Source organism: Ictalurus furcatus, chromosome 26 (assembly GCF_023375685.1).
Source record: "Ictalurus furcatus strain D&B chromosome 26, Billie_1.0, whole genome shotgun sequence".
In the NCBI taxonomy this organism is placed as follows: domain Eukaryota; kingdom Metazoa; phylum Chordata; class Actinopteri; order Siluriformes; family Ictaluridae; genus Ictalurus; species Ictalurus furcatus.
This window is the reverse complement of record NC_071280.1, coordinates 19,189,018-19,208,383: the sequence shown is the minus strand read 5'-3', so window position 1 is coordinate 19,208,383 and position 19,366 is coordinate 19,189,018. Positions and strand designations below refer to the sequence as shown.

General features: G+C 38.2%; 1 protein-coding gene and 1 pseudogene across 2 annotated transcripts; both read right to left on the bottom strand.

Annotated features, from left to right (window-relative positions):
* Positions 1 to 154: 154 nt before the first annotated feature.
* Positions 155 to 10,373, bottom strand: LOC128602318 (NACHT, LRR and PYD domains-containing protein 12-like). 2 transcript variants are annotated; one of them, XM_053616053.1, is made up of 11 exons: positions 9,884 to 10,373; positions 8,864 to 8,974; positions 6,794 to 6,940; positions 6,268 to 6,300; positions 4,138 to 5,959; positions 3,814 to 3,987; positions 3,442 to 3,615; positions 3,109 to 3,270; positions 2,849 to 3,025; positions 2,578 to 2,624; positions 155 to 1,643 (listed from the first exon to the last, which is right to left on the bottom strand). In XM_053616053.1, the coding sequence occupies exons 1-11, from the start codon at positions 9,897 to 9,899 to the stop codon at positions 1,099 to 1,101; spliced, it is 3,408 nt and encodes a 1,135-aa protein (XP_053472028.1). In that variant the 5' UTR covers positions 9,900 to 10,373; the 3' UTR covers positions 155 to 1,098. The 2 variants fall into 2 exon arrangements, with proteins under 2 accessions (XP_053472028.1, XP_053472027.1); XM_053616052.1 differs by having other exon boundaries at positions 156 to 1,643; positions 6,268 to 6,303.
* A 197-nt stretch (positions 10,374 to 10,570) lies between these two features.
* On the bottom strand, positions 10,571 to 19,222 carry LOC128602320 (NACHT, LRR and PYD domains-containing protein 12-like; annotated as a pseudogene).
* Positions 19,223 to 19,366: the final 144 nt, after the last annotated feature.

The window sequence follows — 19,366 nt, the reverse complement described above, 5'->3', positions numbered from 1 at the left end:
ACTAAATGCTTATACTGGAGTGCAAAATTAATTATTGATGACATTAATATGAAAATGGGCCGTTTTATAGCTGCACGAACATAATCCTGAGTAAGTGCAATTTACCTAGCCTGACAAATAAAACAATATCTATCTATCTATATATCTATCTATCTATCTATCTATCTATCTATCTATCATCTATCTATCTATCTATCTATCTATCTACCCCCTATCTATCTTGCCACTTTTGGGTGGCAACCCACCAGTTTATGAACACTGGTTTACATTAAATTCTTATTAAAGCTACTTTTGTTACATTTACATCACCAGCCACTTTATTAGGAACACCTACATACATGCACTTATCCAATCATCCAATCATGTGGCAGCAGCACAACGCATACAATAAAGGTCAATAGGGAAAAATGTCATCTCAATAACTGAGAATGGCCTGGTTGTTGGTGCCAGATAGGCTGTTCTGAGTAGTTCAGAATCTGGGCTGTTTCCAACACCACAGTCTCTACAGTTTATATACAATGTTGTTGTTGAGAGCGGTCAGTGGAGAAAGATCAGACTGGTTCAAACTGACAGGAAGGCTAGAGTGACTCAAATAACCACTCTTTACAACAGTGCTGGACAGAAAAAGTGGTGGAAAGTATCTCAGAACACGCAAAACACTGGACATCGAGGTAGACGAGCTTCAACAGCAGAAGATGACATCACATCCTGTCATCCAAGAACAGGAAACTGAGGTAACACTAAGGCACAGGATCACCAAAACAGGATTGTTGATGATAGGAAAAACACCGCCTGGTCTTTTCCCGATCCTCAGCTCTCCAGTTTTGATGAGTGTGAGTTTGTTTTTTTTTAATGTTTTTTTTAAGTGTACCAGAGTGACAGATCAAAACTTTTTTCAGATTTCTACAACTGATGTGAACCCTATAAATCTACACTGCTATCACCATATCACAGCTCTTTTAAAAATTGTATAAAATGTTCGACTAGACTGATTTTGATTTATGGAGAGCACTGATTCCAGACTTTTATAAAAGATCAGATACACATTAAAATTATAATATTTTACTTTTAATCATTTCACTCATTTATTTTGGCCATTTAATCCAGCTGGCACAAAGTCAGAGAGCCGCTTTCCACGCTGAACCCCGGATGCACCGGCTTCTCAAACACCGTGCAGAATGTGTGTATGTGTGTAAGTGTGTGTGTATCTGGCGAGACGCTGTAAAAGGACAATCTTCCAGCAGGCCAGTCCAGATACACACCTATCCTGTTAGACCTTGGCATGTCTATGGTTCTGTCGTCTGAATCGTGCCTGGCGATGTAGTATTTGTTGGTTACACACCAGAGCACCCAGGAGACCGGGTTTGACCCAAGCTTTATGCGAGAGTTCAACAGCAGCATGCCTTCCTCTTTCCTCTGAATATCAGGATACGTGATGCCAATTATGGGTGAAGAGCCTTCCAACCAGACTTCCCAGTAACAGCGTTGACTCAGACTCTCGTTACAGAGAACCTGCCGATACACCTGAAATCTGTCCGGGTGATCTGGGTACTGCTGGGTTTCCATCGTGTACGAGACCGTCCTGTTCGACAGACACAGACGATTGTTGGCCGTGTTTGGGTTGAACGTGAGCTCACAGGCATCTGCAGTAACACAAAAAGGATTATTAATCTCATAATAGTATTATAATTTATCAGATACAGCCCAGAATTAACATTCATTAGTCTAACTGTAACGAGCCTTTTTAATTACAGACAAGAGATGTTTCTGGATCAGTAATACATATTAATAGGACAGAAATAACGAAGGGTATCTTATACACCAGAGCAAATTATGATGATATTACACTGTTGAATAATAGTCTATAACATCAGCTGACATTAGCGCAACTGCAAATCATAGGTTTATATTAATGCACTCGTTCTATTATGCTATTGTTTCTATAGTAACAGCCCATTCACAGGGACGTTTACGGCAGACGTAAATGGACATGCAATATAATAAACTCCACATAAATTGAATAAAATACATGCGTAATAGTTGATATGGTGATGGTTTCTTTAAAGGGAATGTTTATGTGACATTTAAGGAAGGAGTCTCCAGTGTCTGCGCTTTGTAACAGTCAGTGGTAAAGCTGTAACTTTAAGTTAGTGCCTCGCATTTTCTTGATGTTTCTCAACAACTTCAAGAGAGAAATGGGTAGTAGAGTGTAGTAAGAGTAACCCCGCTCTACCCCCCCACCATGCCACTCAGCATTTTACAAGAACATTACCACACATGGTGTTTTATTGCTTATTACTACTAAGCAAGTAATAACGTACTACTGTGGTCTGTCAGTTATTTAAATGACAAGATATCCTTTATAATTCAGTATGATGCACAGTATCTCGCCGCTACGTATGATTTTTATTTTTTAAATATGCAAAAATGCTCCAAAGATTAAAAAAAAAAGGCACTTTCATTTTTGACCAGTTATAGACCTTGCTAATGTTATAAAGGAGAAGAAAAGTCAGAGAGGGACCCAGTGAGAATGAGACAGGACAAGAAGAAAACTAAGAGACAGGTGGAGGAACTTACACTTTCTGATCCCCGCTTTGATAAATCGTTCACTTTTTGGTTCCGTCCTACAGAAAGAACAGAATTTTACAGTTAAATAACAAACAAAGAAAAATCCTTATCAAAGAATCACATTAGTAATTTACAATTATTTGAAATAGATTTATAGCAGTGTATTATAATTTATATTAGTCTACACCACATCGGCTGTAAAGAGATCTGAGAGTGGGGTTTTTTCCATCGGTGTGATCTGTCTATTGCCTGAAAATACACAAAGCATCGAAAATCGTACTCGAGTGTCTCCAGTTTGCAGCTGGGATTCTTCAGGAGATCAGAGAGCAGCTTTTCTCCTCCATCTCCTGGGTTATTGTAGCTCAGATCGAGGTCTCTCAGGACCGACGAGGAGTTTGAACTCAGAGCAGACGCCAGTGAAGAAAATCCTTCTTCTGTCACTAAACAACCGGACAACCTAAAAATAAAAAAGAAAGAAGGAAATGAAAGCAACTTCCTGACCGGCGCAGTTTTGCTGTAGAGAATGGTTTGAAAACTAACCTCAGTATCTGTAGTTTGCACTGTTCTTCGCGGAGTCCTTCAGAAATGATCTTCACTCCTGAATCCTGCAGGTCATTGTTACTCAGGTCCAACTCTCTTAAAGTGTGGAGAACGGAGGAGAGAAATGAGCAGCTCTTCTCCGTGAGGTTACACCAGCTCAGCCTGGATTTACAGTAGAACACAGACAAAAACAAAGATTTCATCATTTATAATAACGTACAAAAGAAGATCAATTTAAGAATTTAACATAAACCATGTGTGTGCTAATTGGAACGTATTTTCCACTACGTCCAATAATTAAATGATTTTTCGTCGTTATTTATCAATACTTGCCTCAGAATGTGGAGTTTACAGTATAAATTTTCCGGCTGAACAAAGAGCAGCTCCAGTCCTGTGTCCTGCAGGTCATTGTTGCTCAGGTCCAGTTCACTCAGAGAAGATGAAATTGATGTGAGGGCTGAAGCGAGTTCAGCACAGCTGCTCTGGGAAAAATGGCATCTTGCTAACCTTAAAACAGTGATTAAAGTTAGTATAAAATGTCCCGTCAAGTCCAAAATGACTCGTGAGTCATGTGGTTCAAAATGTGCTTCAGTACCATAGAAAAAAGATAAAAAAGCTATGAACATGACACTTAGTTTCAGTTTCATTTTTATAAAAAGATCTCTCATGGTGACTTTTGGACCTGACGGTAGTAACAGTGCTGACCTCAGTATCTCCAGTTTACAGTGTGAACTCCTCAGTCCATCAGAAACCAACGTAGCTCCTTTCTCCACTCTGTAATTATCGCTCAGGTCCAGCACGCTCAGAACCGAGTTTTCTGCCTCTAGAGCTGAAGCCACGGTCTCCCAGCACGTTTCGGTGAGCTCACAACCAGCAAGCCTGACAATATAGCATTCAAGGTGTATTGTATGAATGGAATTATATGAAGGACCCAATATGACAACATCAGAAAGAGCCAACATGACAAGCTGTAGAAATACCAGGAAGAAAAAGAGGAATGCTAGAAAATTGGGCATGAAGTTAACTCACCAAGCTTTTTTGGAGCACCTCACAGCAGGGATGAGTCTCCTGTAGGCCGTTTTGGACGGGTTGAACTTTTTCGGGTTGAGTTCCTCCAAAACTTCCCCAGACATTAACATCAAGTAGGCCAGAGCTGAGCAATTTGATGAAGACAACACTCTCTCCGGAAACTTGTCTTTACACAGATAGTTACTGATTTGGTTGTACAGGGAGAGATCTTTCAGTTCCATCAGACAGAAGAAGTGATTGATGGATGTCTCGGGGGAGACATCAGGAGGGTTGTTCTGCATTTGCCTGATATGATGGATGACTCTGCTAATGCTCTTTTTGGTTATCTGTGTGTGTGTAAGAATGCCTTGCAGGAGTTTCTGATTGGTCTCCAGGGAAATGCCCAACAAGAACCGAAGAAAGAGATCTAAATGTCCATTCTCGCTCCCCTTGGCTTTAGCAACAGCCTTCTTCAGTAAAACATCCAGCTGAGGGTCTATATGGTCTGTATGGTCTATATGGTCTGAACCACTGAAGAAATCCTGCAACTCGTTCATGTTTTTGTTCAGGAAGGAGTCGAAAACATGGAGTGCAGCGAGAAACTCCTGAACGCTCAAATGTATGAAACAGAAAACCTTCTTCTCGTGAAGCACAGACTCTTTCTTGAAGATCTCAGCACACATCCCAGTGTACTCTGAATCTATGCTGACCTCAATACCACACTCCATCAGGTCTTCTTCATAGAACATGATGTTCCCCTTCATCAGCTGTTTAAATGCCAGCTTGGCCAGTTTCAGGATGGTTTCCCTGTTCATTTTCAGCAGTTTCTTCAAATCTCGCTCCACTTTGTCGTCGTACTTCTGGTTCTTGATGTTCATCTGTATAAGCAGGAAGTGGATGTACATTTCAGTCAGTGTAGTAGGAATTTCTTCACCGTCATTGTGCACCAGCATTTCCTGAAGCACCGTAGCGGTGATCCAGCAGAAGATGGGGATGTGACACATGATATACAGGCTCCGAGACTTCTTAACCTCCGAGATGATTCTAGAGGCGTCCTTCACATCCGTTATTCTCTTTTTAAAATACTCCTCCTTTTGTTTATCGGTGAATCCTCGCACTTCTGTAAACAAGCTCACATGCTGTGAAGGGATCTGATTGGCTGCTGCTGGCCGAGAGGTGATCCAGATCAGAGCATAAGGAAGCAGGTTTCCTTCAATCAGGTTTGTGATGAGAGCATTCACAGATGCTTTATTGTGTTCGCTTCTCACCATACGCACGTTGAACTCCAGCGGAAGTCGCCTCTCATCGAGCCCGTCTAAGACAAACGCAAGCTTGAGATCTCTGTACAAATTTGTTCCACTGAGATTTTCCAGTTCAGGGTAGAATTCCATCAGTAACTCATGAAGACTGTATTCTTTATCTTTAATCAGATTAATCTCTCGGAACGGCAGCAGGAAAATGCAGTCTACGTGTTGGTTGGCTTCTCCTTCAGCCCAATCGAGAATAAACTTCTGCACGGATACCGTTTTTCCGATTCCTGCGATTCCTTTGGTGAGCACGACTTTATTTTCTTCACTCTTCCCCAGGACACTGAAAATCTCATTGCAGTTGATTGGTTTGTCTTGAGATTTTTGCACACAGAAAGCTTTGTCGATTCTCAGAATCTCGTGCTCTTTGTTAACGTCTTTGAATTCTCCTTTGGTGATGTACAGCTGCGTGTAGACCTTCTTCAGAAGTGTTTTAGTCTTCGCGTCCTTTTTGCCCTCGAAAATGCACTCGATTTTCTTCTTCATGCTGGCTTTGTGGCTCGCCAGAAATGTCTGCAGAAGTTCTGTAGACGAGTCTGTATGGTGCAGAAGAAGAGAAGGAGCTTAAAAACATTTCACATATCTCCATTCATTATACAAACCAGGAAATGCAGCTAAAATCAGCAAATCGCTGCGGGCTAAACTCAGCATCCAGTAGTTATCTAGATCCACCAGTTTATGAAGACAATAATGATGACTACTTGCTTTTGGTTCCTGAATTTTAAACAAGCTAAAAAATGTAAACAATATTGGACCACAACCAGTGCTTGGCCCCCTTAAATACAGCTTTCTGGCATGTGATTGTAGGTACAGCTTATTGTTTATTTAAATGGCATATATTTACCCAAAGTTTCCGTGCTAGTTTCTGTACGCAGATCTTCTGTGGAACAACAGACACGGAGAAAGAGGAAGACTGAATGAAGGACAAACTCACAAAAGGCTCAACCAAGTTAAACTCTATGTCTTTCATTACCTTTACCATTTTAAATAGTGGTCATATTTATGTTTCTAGATTTCCACAAGTTGTTCCCATGGTTACGTTTTTAGCTAGTGTTGTATGACTTAACAGGTAGCATATGTTCTATTATATTTCGCTTTCTTTACCATGCTAGCAAATATTGCCTTTCTACCTTTCTAGCACCTAGGTAACTTTTTACCTTTCTAGATAGTATTAGTCAGCTTGCTATTGTATTTATTTATTTATTTATTTATGGGTAAACTAACAGCTACAGAAATGTGATTACACATGACATTCCACAATTAGCACGAGATGTAAATGAATTATTGACTGACATCCAAGTGTCAGCATCCAACTATTTTCCTTATCGTTGACTATATTTTCTTTTAAAAATGTATTAATATTTACATACGAGTATTGGCTGTGACGTCGAGGGCAACGTGATCAGAGAAGGTGCTGTTAATGAGCGCAGGAATATTAACAATACTGCCTTTTTCAGCATTCACAACAACAGAGAATCCAGCAGTAGGAGAGGCAGGAGACTGGGCTGGAGCGGTGTCTAAAATAATAATAATAATAATAATAATAATAATGATAATGATAATAAATACATCAAATGTCAAACATAAAATTATAAAAAATTATTACTATATTAATGAAGCAATATCAGTAAAATGATAAAACAACAAACAAGTGTATCAGTAATTATTAAAAGGATAAATGAAAATTATATTTAAAATATTTTTATGTAATTATTATATTTACAATTATTGTATATCATAAAGCAGTGGTTCTCAACGGGGGGGGGGCATGAAGAAAATCTATCTATCTATCTATCTATCAATAAAAAACAGATTATAGATTAGGTTATATATAGATAGATTTTATATAGAATAGATAATCATTATACCCGGTCTCTCCAATATGGGGGGTGGGGGGTGGCGGCACATGATAGGGGAGGTTGGGGGGGCTTTACTTACAAAAGGTTGGGAACCTCTGTTCTACAGCAATCAATAATTAAATGAAGATAAATAAAAGAGCATCATATGAGAGAAAGATAAGAGGTAAATAGAGAAAAAATAAAAACAAAAGAAATATCTTCCTGCGGTGTGTTATTATAACTGGATATTATAATTTGTAATATATATTATAATTTGTTATTATAACTCAATATTATAATTTGTTATATATATATTATAATGTTATTATAACTTGATATTATAATTTGTTATATATTATAATGTTATTATAACTCAATATTATAATTTGTTATATATATATTATAATGTTATTATAACTTGATATTATAATTTGTTATATATTATAATATGTTATTATAACTCGATATTATAATTTGTTATATGTTATTATAACTCGATATTATAATTTGTTATATATGTTATTATAACTCGATATTATAATTTGTTATATGTTATTATAACTCGATATTATAATTTGTTATATATATTATGTTATTATAACTCGATATTATAATTTGTTATATTTTATTATAACTCGATATTATAATTTGTTATATATTATATGTTATTATAACTCGATATTATAATTTGTTATATATGTTATTATAACTTGATATTATAATTTGTTATATGTTATTATAACTCGATATAATTTGTTATATATATATTATAATGTTATTATAACTTGATATTATAATTTGTTATATATTATGTTATTATAACTCGATATTATAATTTGTTATATGTTATTATAACTCGATATTATAATTTGTTATATATATGTTATTATAACTTGATATTATAATTTGTTATATATATGTTATTATAACTCGATATTATAATTTCTTATATATGTTATTATAACTTGAAATTATAATATGTTATTATAACTCGATATTATAATTTGTTATATATTATATGTTATTATAACTCGATATTATAATTTGTTATATATGTTATTATAACTCAATATTATAATTTGTTATATATATTATAATGTTATTATAACTCGATATTATAATTTGTTATATATTTAATGTTATTATAACTCGATATTATAATTTGTTATATATGTTATTAGAACTCGATATTATAATTTGTTATATATATTATAATGTTATTATAACTCGATATTATAATTTGTTATATATTATAATGTTATTATAACTCGATATTATAATTTGTTATATATGTTATTAGAACTCGATATTATAATTTGTTATATATTATATGTTATTATAACTCGATATTATAATTTGTTATATATGTTATTATAACTTGAAATTATAATTTGTTATATATGTTATTATAACTCGATATTATAATTTGTTATATATAATATGTTATTATAACTCGAAATTATAATTTGTTATATATATTATAATATGTTATTATAACTCGATAATGATGCACAGTTTCCTCGGTAGGTTCAGTGGTGCAGTGGCAGTGAGCACAGGAGTACAGAAAAGAAACAAGGCAGAAGATAAAAACATTTATATGACCAGAGATGTGCCGAGAGCTGATGGTGCGGGTCAACGATCTCTTTTTCCAGATCCAAACGGAGAAAACGATCATCAGGCGACAGAACAGCAGCTCTGTGTAATCTTCACTCACTGAGTACACAAGACATGAAACATCAGCTGCACTGATATAAATCTGGAGGTGTATAAACTGTGTATGTATATATGTGTGGAACAGGAGGCCAGGAGGACCGCTTCATACAATGCTACCACACCCATGCTTCAAAGTGAGCATGGTGTAGAAACCTGGTCTAGCGTGTGCCATTAAACGCAGGAAGTGAAAGTAACAATCAAAACCCATCATTGGTAACGACTCTTTTTTACTATAAAATACTATTTATGTTAGCATTTCAATCCAAGCTAGGCTGATATTTTACTGACGTTTCACATCCAAATTCGGACTTGTAGCCTAAGGTCAAGGAAAGGGTAGGTCAAAATTATGGGCGGGTCTTCAGACATGCCATCACGAAAACGTTGTGCGCATGCGCAGTATGCACAAGAAGGAGGAATGCCAAATACCAAGAAGTTGATCATATCATTTATAATGAAAACCATTGCGTTCAGTTGAAATATAATATAACTGAAGTGCTCTCAGACCTTTGGACGCCTCTGTATACTGCAAAAATGTTATATAGGCTGTGTGTGTGTGTGTGTGTGTGTGTGTGTGTGTGTGTGTGCGCGCGCGCGCGCACTGAGACCAAATAACCTCAACATGTACAAACAAGTAAAGCAAAAGTGGTTGTGTGTCGAAGCTGATGGTGTAAATCAATATATTATACACTTTCATTTAGTCCCACCTGTACAGAACCTCACGAGGAAGTGCTACACAGCTGTGTCTGAACATTTCCGCTCTCTTACAGGCCTACAGTATCATTATAATGATAATAAACTTCTGTCTGTACTGTAAATTCACTTCTCCTATTTCCTCCTACTGTATGTTTACACACTCTCCTCTCCTCTTCTGTAAACTCTTTATTTCTCTGCACTTTCTCTTTCACTCACCGTTTGGAAACATCATGCCTTTGTTCACCTACATCCAAACATATAGTTTTACAAAAGAAAATAAAGTCCTGTAGCCTGAATATGAGTGCTGTCATAGAGGTTAAATGAACAGCAGATGCATTTTCGAGTTCACTTTAGCGCGAAATGCACAAATTACTACTTCTTAAAAAAACAAACAAACAAACAAAACAACAACCGCTACTTTAACGAAAAGTAACTTTGTGAAGCTATGCTGAGATGTGGAAAGCCAATGGAACCCAGAAGTGTTAAGATGATATGGAAAGCCATCGGAGTAATATGTTATTATTTAGTGTAATTGTTTGTATCGGCGGTTCTCAACTAGCTTTGCTTCAGGACCCAAATTTTACACCGGACATCAAGTCGCTACCCAGTAGTACACTGAAGCTGTTCATCATATAGAAGGAAATGTAACTAAAGAAAGCTGTATTAAAGTGGCATATGAATGTTATTAATACTAGTAATAATTATCCGCTACATAGGAGTAATAAAGTTGGAAATTAATCATTTACCACCTTAGAACAGGTTATAAAACAGCATACATTATTGTGTTGTTAAAAGAAAATATCAAGTTTAATAAACTAAATGCTTATACTGGAGTGCAAAATTAATTATTGATGACATTAATATGAAAATGGGCCGTTTTATAGCTGCACGAACATAATCCTGAGTAAGTGCAATTTACCTAGCCTGACAAATAAAACAATATCTATCTATCTATCTATCTATCTATCTATCTATCTATCTATCTATCTATCTATCTATCTATCTATCTATCTATCTATCTATCTATCTATCTATCTATCTATCTATCTATCTATCTATCTATCTATCTATCTATCTATCTATCATCTATCTATCTATCTATCTATCTACCCCCTATCTATCTTGCCACTTTTGGGTGGCAACCCACCAGTTTATGAACACTGGTTTACATTAAATTCTTATTAAAGCTACTTTTGTTACATTTACATCACCAGCCACTTTATTAGGAACACCTACATACATGCACTTATCCAATCATCCAATCATGTGGCAGCAGCACAACGCATACAATAAAGGTCAATAGGGAAAAATGTCATCTCAATAACTGAGAATGGCCTGGTTGTTGGTGCCAGATAGGCTGTTCTGAGTAGTTCAGAATCTGGGCTGTTTCCAACACCACAGTCTCTACAGTTTATATACAATGTTGTTGTTGAGAGCGGTCAGTGGAGAAAGATCAGACTGGTTCAAACTGACAGGAAGGCTAGAGTGACTCAAATAACCACTCTTTACAACAGTGCTGGACAGAAAAAGTGGTGGAAAGTATCTCAGAACACGCAAAACACTGGACATCGAGGTAGACGAGCTTCAACAGCAGAAGATGACATCACATCCTGTCATCCAAGAACAGGAAACTGAGGTAACACTAAGGCACAGGATCACCAAAACAGGATTGTTGATGATAGGAAAAACACCGCCTGGTCTTTTCCCGATCCTCAGCTCTCCAGTTTTGATGAGTGTGAGTTTGTTTTTTTTTAATGTTTTTTTTAAGTGTACCAGAGTGACAGATCAAAACTTTTTTCAGATTTCTACAACTGATGTGAACCCTATAAATCTACACTGCTATCACCATATCACAGCTCTTTTAAAAATTGTATAAAATGTTCGACTAGACTGATTTTGATTTATGGAGAGCACTGATTCCAGACTTTTATAAAAGATCAGATACACATTAAAATTATAATATTTTACTTTTAATCATTTCACTCATTTATTTTGGCCATTTAATCCAGCTGGCACAAAGTCAGAGAGCCGCTTTCCACGCTGAACCCCGGATGCACCGGCTTCTCAAACACCGTGCAGAATGTGTGTATGTGTGTAAGTGTGTGTGTATCTGGCGAGACGCTGTAAAAGGACAATCTTCCAGCAGGCCAGTCCAGATACACACCTATCCTGTTAGACCTTGGCATGTCTATGGTTCTGTCGTCTGAATCGTGCCTGGCGATGTAGTATTTGTTGGTTACACACCAGAGCACCCAGGAGACCGGGTTTGACCCAAGCTTTATGCGAGAGTTCAACAGCAGCATGCCTTCCTCTTTCCTCTGAATATCAGGATACGTGATGCCAATTATGGGTGAAGAGCCTTCCAACCAGACTTCCCAGTAACAGCGTTGACTCAGACTCTCGTTACAGAGAACCTGCCGATACACCTGAAATCTGTCCGGGTGATCTGGGTACTGCTGGGTTTCCATCGTGTACGAGACCGTCCTGTTCGACAGACACAGACGATTGTTGGCCGTGTTTGGGTTGAACGTGAGCTCACAGGCATCTGCAGTAACACAAAAAGGATTATTAATCTCATAATAGTATTATAATTTATCAGATACAGCCCAGAATTAACATTCATTAGTCTAACTGTAACGAGCCTTTTTAATTACAGACAAGAGATGTTTCTGGATCAGTAATACATATTAATAGGACAGAAATAACGAAGGGTATCTTATACACCAGAGCAAATTATGATGATATTACACTGTTGAATAATAGTCTATAACATCAGCTGACATTAGCGCAACTGCAAATCATAGGTTTATATTAATGCACTCGTTCTATTATGCTATTGTTTCTATAGTAACAGCCCATTCACAGGGACGTTTACGGCAGACGTAAATGGACATGCAATATAATAAACTCCACATAAATTGAATAAAATACATGCGTAATAGTTGATATGGTGATGGTTTCTTTAAAGGGAATGTTTATGTGACATTTAAGGAAGGAGTCTCCAGTGTCTGCGCTTTGTAACAGTCAGTGGTAAAGCTGTAACTTTAAGTTAGTGCCTCGCATTTTCTTGATGTTTCTCAACAACTTCAAGAGAGAAATGGGTAGTAGAGTGTAGTAAGAGTAACCCCGCTCTACCCCCCCACCATGCCACTCAGCATTTTACAAGAACATTACCACACATGGTGTTTTATTGCTTATTACTACTAAGCAAGTAATAACGTACTACTGTGGTCTGTCAATTATTTAAATGACAAGATATCCTTTATAATTCAGTATGATGCACAGTATCTCGCCGCTACGTATGATTTTTATTTTTTAAATATGCAAAAATGCTCCAAAGATTAAAAAAAAAAGGCACTTTCATTTTTGACCAGTTATAGACCTTGCTAATGTTATAAAGGAGAAGAAAAGTCAGAGAGGGACCCAGTGAGAATGAGACAGGACAAGAAGAAAACTAAGAGACAGGTGGAGGAACTTACACTTTCTGATCCCCGCTTTGATAAATCGTTCACTTTTTGGTTCCGTCCTACAGAAAGAACAGAATTTTACAGTTAAATAACAAACAAAGAAAAATCCTTATCAAAGAATCACATTAGTAATTTACAATTATTTGAAATAGATTTATAGCAGTGTATTATAATTTATATTAGTCTACACCACATCGGCTGTAAAGAGATCTGAGAGTGGGGTTTTTTCCATCGGTGTGATCTGTCTATTGCCTGAAAATACACAAAGCATCGAAAATCGTACTCGAGTGTCTCCAGTTTGCAGCTGGGATTCTTCAGGAGATCAGAGAGCAGCTTTTCTCCTCCATCTCCTGGGTTATTGTAGCTCAGATCGAGGTCTCTCAGGACCGACGAGGAGTTTGAACTCAGAACAGACGCCAGTGAAGAAAATCCTTCTTCTGTCACTAAACAACCGGACAACCTAAAAATAAAAAAGAAAGAAGGAAATGAAAGCAACTTCCTGACCGGCGCAGTTTTGCTGTAGAGAATGGTTTGAAAACTAACCTCAGTATCTGTAGTTTGCACTGTTCTTCGCGGAGTCCTTCAGAAATGATCTTCACTCCTGAATCCTGCAGGTCATTGTTACTCAGGTCCAACTCTCTTAAAGTGTGGAGAACGGAGGAGAGAAATGAGCAGCTCTTCTCCGTGAGGTTACACCAGCTCAGCCTGGATTTACAGTAGAACACAGACAAAAACAAAGATTTCATCATTTATAATAACGTACAAAAGAAGATCAATTTAAGAATTTAACATAAACCATGTGTGTGCTAAGTGGAACGTATTTTCCACTACGTCCAATAATTAAATGATTTTTCGTCGTTATTTATCAATACTTGCCTCAGAATGTGGAGTTTACAGTATAAATTTTCCGGCTGAACAAAGAGCAGCTCCAGTCCTGTGTCCTGCAGGTCGTTGTTGCTCAGGTCCAGTTCACTCAGAGAAGATGAAATTGATGTGAGGGCTGAAGCGAGTTCAGCACAGCTGCTCTGGGAAAAATGGCATCTTGCTGACCTTAAGACAGTGATTAAAGTTAGTATAAAATGTCCCGTCAAGTCCAAAATGACTCGTGAGTCATGTGGTTCAAAATGTGCTTCAGTACCATAGAAAAAAGATAAAAAAGCTATGAACATGACACTTAGTTTCAGTTTCATTTTTATAAAAAGATCTCTCATGGTGACTTTTGGACCTGACGGTAGTAACAGTGCTGACCTCAGTATCTCCAGTTTACAGTGTGAACTCCTCAGTCCATCAGAAACCAACGTAGCTCCTTTCTCCACTCTGTAATTATCGCTCAGGTCCAGCACGCTCAGAACCGAGTTTTCTGCCTCTAGAGCTGAAGCCACGGTCTCCCAGCACGTTTCGGTGAGCTCACAACCAGCAAGCCTGACAATATAGCATTCAAGGTGTATTGTATGAATGGAATTATATGAAGGACCCAATATGACAACATCAGAAAGAGCCAACATGACAAGCTGTAGAAATACCAGGAAGAAAAAGAGGAATGCTAGAAAATTGGGCATGAAGTTAACTCACCAAGCTTTTTTGGAGCACCTCACAGCAGGGATGAGTCTCCTGTAGGCCGTTTTGGACGGGTTGAACTTTTTCGGGTTGAGTTCCTCCAAAACTTCCCCAGACATTAACATCAAGTAGGCCAGAGCTGAGCAATTTGATGAAGACAACACTCTCTCTGGAAACTTGTCTTTACACAGATAGTTACTGATTTGGTTGTACAGGGAGAGATCTTTCAGTTCCATCAGACAGAAGAAGTGATTGATGGATGTCTCGGGGGAGACATCAGGAGGGTTGTTCTGCATTTGCCTGATATGATGGATGACTCTGCTAATGCTCTTTTTGGTTATCTGTGTGTGTGTAAGAATGCCTTGCAGGAGTTTCTGATTGGTCTCCAGGGAAATGCCCAACAAGAACCGAAGAACTCTCGCTCCCCTTGGCTTTAGCAACAGCCTTCTTCAGTAAAACATCCAGCTGAGGGTCTATATGGTCTGTATGGTCTATATGGTCTGAACCACTGAAGAAATCCTGCAACTCGTTCATGTTTTTGTTCAGGAAGGAGTCGAAAACATGGAGTGCAGCGAGAAACTCCTGAACGCTCAAATGTATGAAACAGAAAACCTTCTTCTCGTGAAGCACAGACTCTTTCTTGAAGATCTCAGCACACATCCCAGTGTACTCTGAATCTATGCTGACCTCAATACCACACTCCATCAGGTCTTCTTCATAGAACATGATGTTCCCCTTCATCAGCTGTTTAAATGCCAGCTTGGCCAGTTTCAGGATGGTTTCCCTGTTCATTTCCAGCAGTTTCTTCAAATCTCGCTCCACTTTGTCGTCGTACTTCTGGTTCTTGATGTTCATCTGTATAAGCAGGAAGTGGATGTACATTTCAGTCAGTGTAATAGGAATTTCTTCACCGTCATTGTGCACCAGCATTTCCTGAAGCACCGTAGCGGTGATCCAGCAGAAGATGGGGATGTGACACATGATATACAGGCTCCGAGACTTCTTAACCTCCGAGATGATTCTAGAGGCGTCCTTCACATCCGTTATTCTCTTTTTAAAATACTCCTCCTTTTGTTTATCGGTGAATCCTCGCACTTCTGTAAACAAGCTCACATGCTGCGAAGGGATCTGATTGGCTGCTGCTGGCCGAGAGGTGATCCAGATCAGAGCAGAAGGAAGCAGGTTTCCTTCAATCAGGTTTGTGATGAGAGCATTCACAGATGCTTTATTGTGTTCGCTTCTCACCATACGCACGTTGAACTGCAGCGGAAGTCGCCTCTCATCGAGCCCGTCTAAGACAAACGCAAGCTTGAGATCTCTGTACAAATTTGTTCCACTGAGATTTTCCAGTTCAGGGTAGAATTCCATCAGTAACTCATGAAGACTGTATTCTTTATCTTTAATCAGATTAATCTCTCGGAACGGCAGCAGGAAAATGCAGTCTACGTGTTGGTTGGCTTCTCCTTCAGCCCAATCGAGAATAAACTTCTGCACGGATACCGTTTTTCCGATTCCTGCGATTCCTTTGGTGAGCACGACTTTATTTTCTTCACTCTTCCCCAGGACGCTGAAAATCTCATTGCAGTTGATTGGTTTGTCTTGAGATTTTTGCACACAGAAAGCTTTGTCGATTCTCAGAATCTCGTGCTCTTTGTTAACGTCTTTGAATTCTCCTTCGGTGATGTACAGCTGCGTGTAGACCTTCTTCAGAAGTGTTTTAGTCTTCGCGTCCTTTTTGCCCTCGAAAATGCACTCGATTTTCTTCTTCATGTTGGCTTTGTGGCTCGCCAGAAATGTCTGCAGAAGTTCTGTAGACGAGTCTGTATGGTGCAGAAGAAGAGAAGGAGCTTAAAAACATTTCACATATCTCCATTCATTATACAAACCAGGAAATGCACTTAAAATCAGCAAATCACTGCGGGCTAAACTTAGCATCCAGTAGTTATCTAGATCCACCAGTTTATGAAGACGGTTTCATCATGATACAATAGTGATGAATGCTGTTTCAAACAGAATTTGAACAAAGTAAAATAATTAAGCAATACTGGGCCATCACCAGTGCTTGGCCCCCTTACATACAGCTTTCTGGGATATGTTTTGTAGATACGGTTTCATCAAGAGGCTCACACTGGAGATCGTTGTGGATTTCCCCCTAATTCGATTAAATACATGTTTATTTGTTTAAGATAAGTAGGGCTAGGTAGATCAAGTCACATATTTACCCAAGTGTTTCTTTTCAGTTTCATTTTGCCTAGGTTCTGTGAAACAACAAGCAAAGAGAAACAGAAAGATCGAATGAAGGACAAAAATCATACAAAAAGGCTCAAATAATCCGTCCAAGAATCATCTCTAGTGCTGATTAAAACATTAAGCAAAGAGTTAAGCATTAAGGGTTAAAAGTTTAGCTAGCTAGATCTTATCTAAGCTGGAAAGCGAAAGAGAAACTGGTTCATTTATGATAAAACTATTTGAGCAATGACGATGGGTACAGAACTGCGAGCAAACGCTGCACAATTAGCACAAAATGAAAATGAATTATGGATATTTAAAAGAAAATAAATATATTACTATTTGCATACGAGTATTGGCTGTGATGTCGAAGGCAACGTGATCAGAGAAGGTGCTGTTAATGAGCGCGGGAAGATTAACAATACTGCCTTTTTCAGCATTCACAACAACAGAGAATCCAGCAGTAGGAGAGGCAGGAGACTGGGCTGGAGCGGTGTCTAAAACACACACACACACACACACACACACAAAAATAATCTAAAAAATAACAGATATACATTTATGAAAAATATATTTTATACTTTGTAAAAAAAGTGAATAATTAAAAGAGGTTTGAAATTCTGTTCCTTCATAATATGATAGAAGGATAGAGATAAAGATAAGACAGAGAAGATAAAAATCACTTCCTGTGATGTGTTATGATTAGGGATGGGCGATATGGACTTAAAACTATATCTCGATATTTTCTGGTATTTATTGCGATAACGATATCGGTGCCGATATAAAATACAGTACCGTTCACCACTGTTTTTAGCAGATAAGTGACAGCTGTGATCTTAAGAGCCTCAGAAACACAAACATTGATCTAAAAGTAAAACTGATTTTCTGTAACCAAACCAGTTCTAGATTGTAGAGGTTTAGCAATGAACTACTCCTCAGCTTCATGGCCACCTTCCGCCGTACTCTACTGGTTTGGTTTCTACCGGTATATCGCAAACGATAAGATATCGCCCATCCCTAGTCATGATAACATATGATAATGATGCACAATTTCCTCTGTAGGTTCTGTGGTGCAGTGGAAATAAGCACAGGAATACAGGAAAGGGAAAAAAAGGACGAAGATAAAATGGTTATATTACCAGTGATGTTCTGAGAGTTGAAGGAGCGAGCCAATGATATTTTTTTCCAGATGCAAACAGAGAAGACGATCATCAGGCGAAACAGCAGCAGCTCTGTGTAATCTTCATTCGATGAGGAAACGACATATGATAAAAAATCAGTTGCATGGAAATAAACGTGTGTTTATATATGCATGTTTATGTGTGTACACATGTGTACGTTATATGTGTACTGTACATCAAAGCAACCAAGAGTCTATCTAAGTGTAATGATGCTCCCACCACCATGCTTCGCAGTGAGGACCGTGTACGCAGCTCCATACGCAGCAAGCTGTGATGCCCTGTGTGTTCTGACTCCGTTCTATCAGAGTCAGCATGGACCTTTCAGCAGTTTGTGCTACAGTAACTCGTCTGTGTGATCGGATCAGATAGGCTAGCCTTCGCTCCTCACACGCATCAGTGAGTTTTGGGAGCCCATGACCCTGTCGCCGGTTCACTGGTTCTCCTTCCTTAAAGCACTTTTGGTAGGTACTAACCACTGCATACCGGGAACACCCCACAACACCTGCAGTTTTGGAGATGCTCTGACCCAGTCGTCTAGACATCACAATTTGGCCCATGTCAAGGTTGCTCAGATAATTACCCATGCCCATTTTTCCTGCTTCCAACCTGCTGTCTAATAAATAAATCCCCCCCTGTGTCAGTTGCCATTGAAACGAGACAATCAGTGTTATTCACTTCACCTTTCAGTGGTTTTAATGTTATGGCTGATCAGTATGTGTGTGTGTGTATGTGTGTGTGTGTGTGTATATATATTGCATTTATAAAGATTTAAATCAATATATTATACACTTTCATTTAGTCCCATCTGTACAGAACCTCAAGAGGAAGTGCTACACAGCTGTGTCTGAACATTTCCGCTCTCTTACAGGCCTACAGTATCATTATAATGATAATAAACTTCTGTCTGTACTGTAAATTCACTTCTCCTATTTCCTCCTACTGTATGTTTACACACTCTCCTCTCCTCTTCTGTAAACTCTTTATTTCTCTCCACTTTCTCTTTCACTCACCGTTTGGAAACATCATGCCTTTGTTCACCTACATCCAAACATATAGTTTTACAAAAGAAAATAAAGTCCTGTAGCCTGAATATGAGTGTCATGGAGGTTATAGATGAGTATTCGAATGAACAGCTTTTCGGTTTCACTTTAGCGAGAGAGAGAGAGAGAGAGAGAGAGAGAGAGAGAGAGAGAGAGAACTACTTTAACTAAAAGCGACAGTATGAGGGCGTGCTGGGATGTGGAGAGCCAATGGGGTCAGCACAC

What these genes read in the sequence shown, in the direction of transcription:
- LOC128602318 (XM_053616052.1), bottom strand. An exon ending in CGACGTCACAGCCAATACTC is followed by an intron (nt 6,304 to 6,793) that starts GTATGTAAATAT and finishes GTTGTTCCACAG; the next exon opens with AAGATCTGCGTACAGAAACT. An exon ending in CAAAGCGGGGATCAGAAAGT is followed by an intron (nt 1,644 to 2,577) that starts GTAAGTTCCTCC and finishes GTGTTACTGCAG; the next exon opens with ATGCCTGTGAGCTCACGTTC.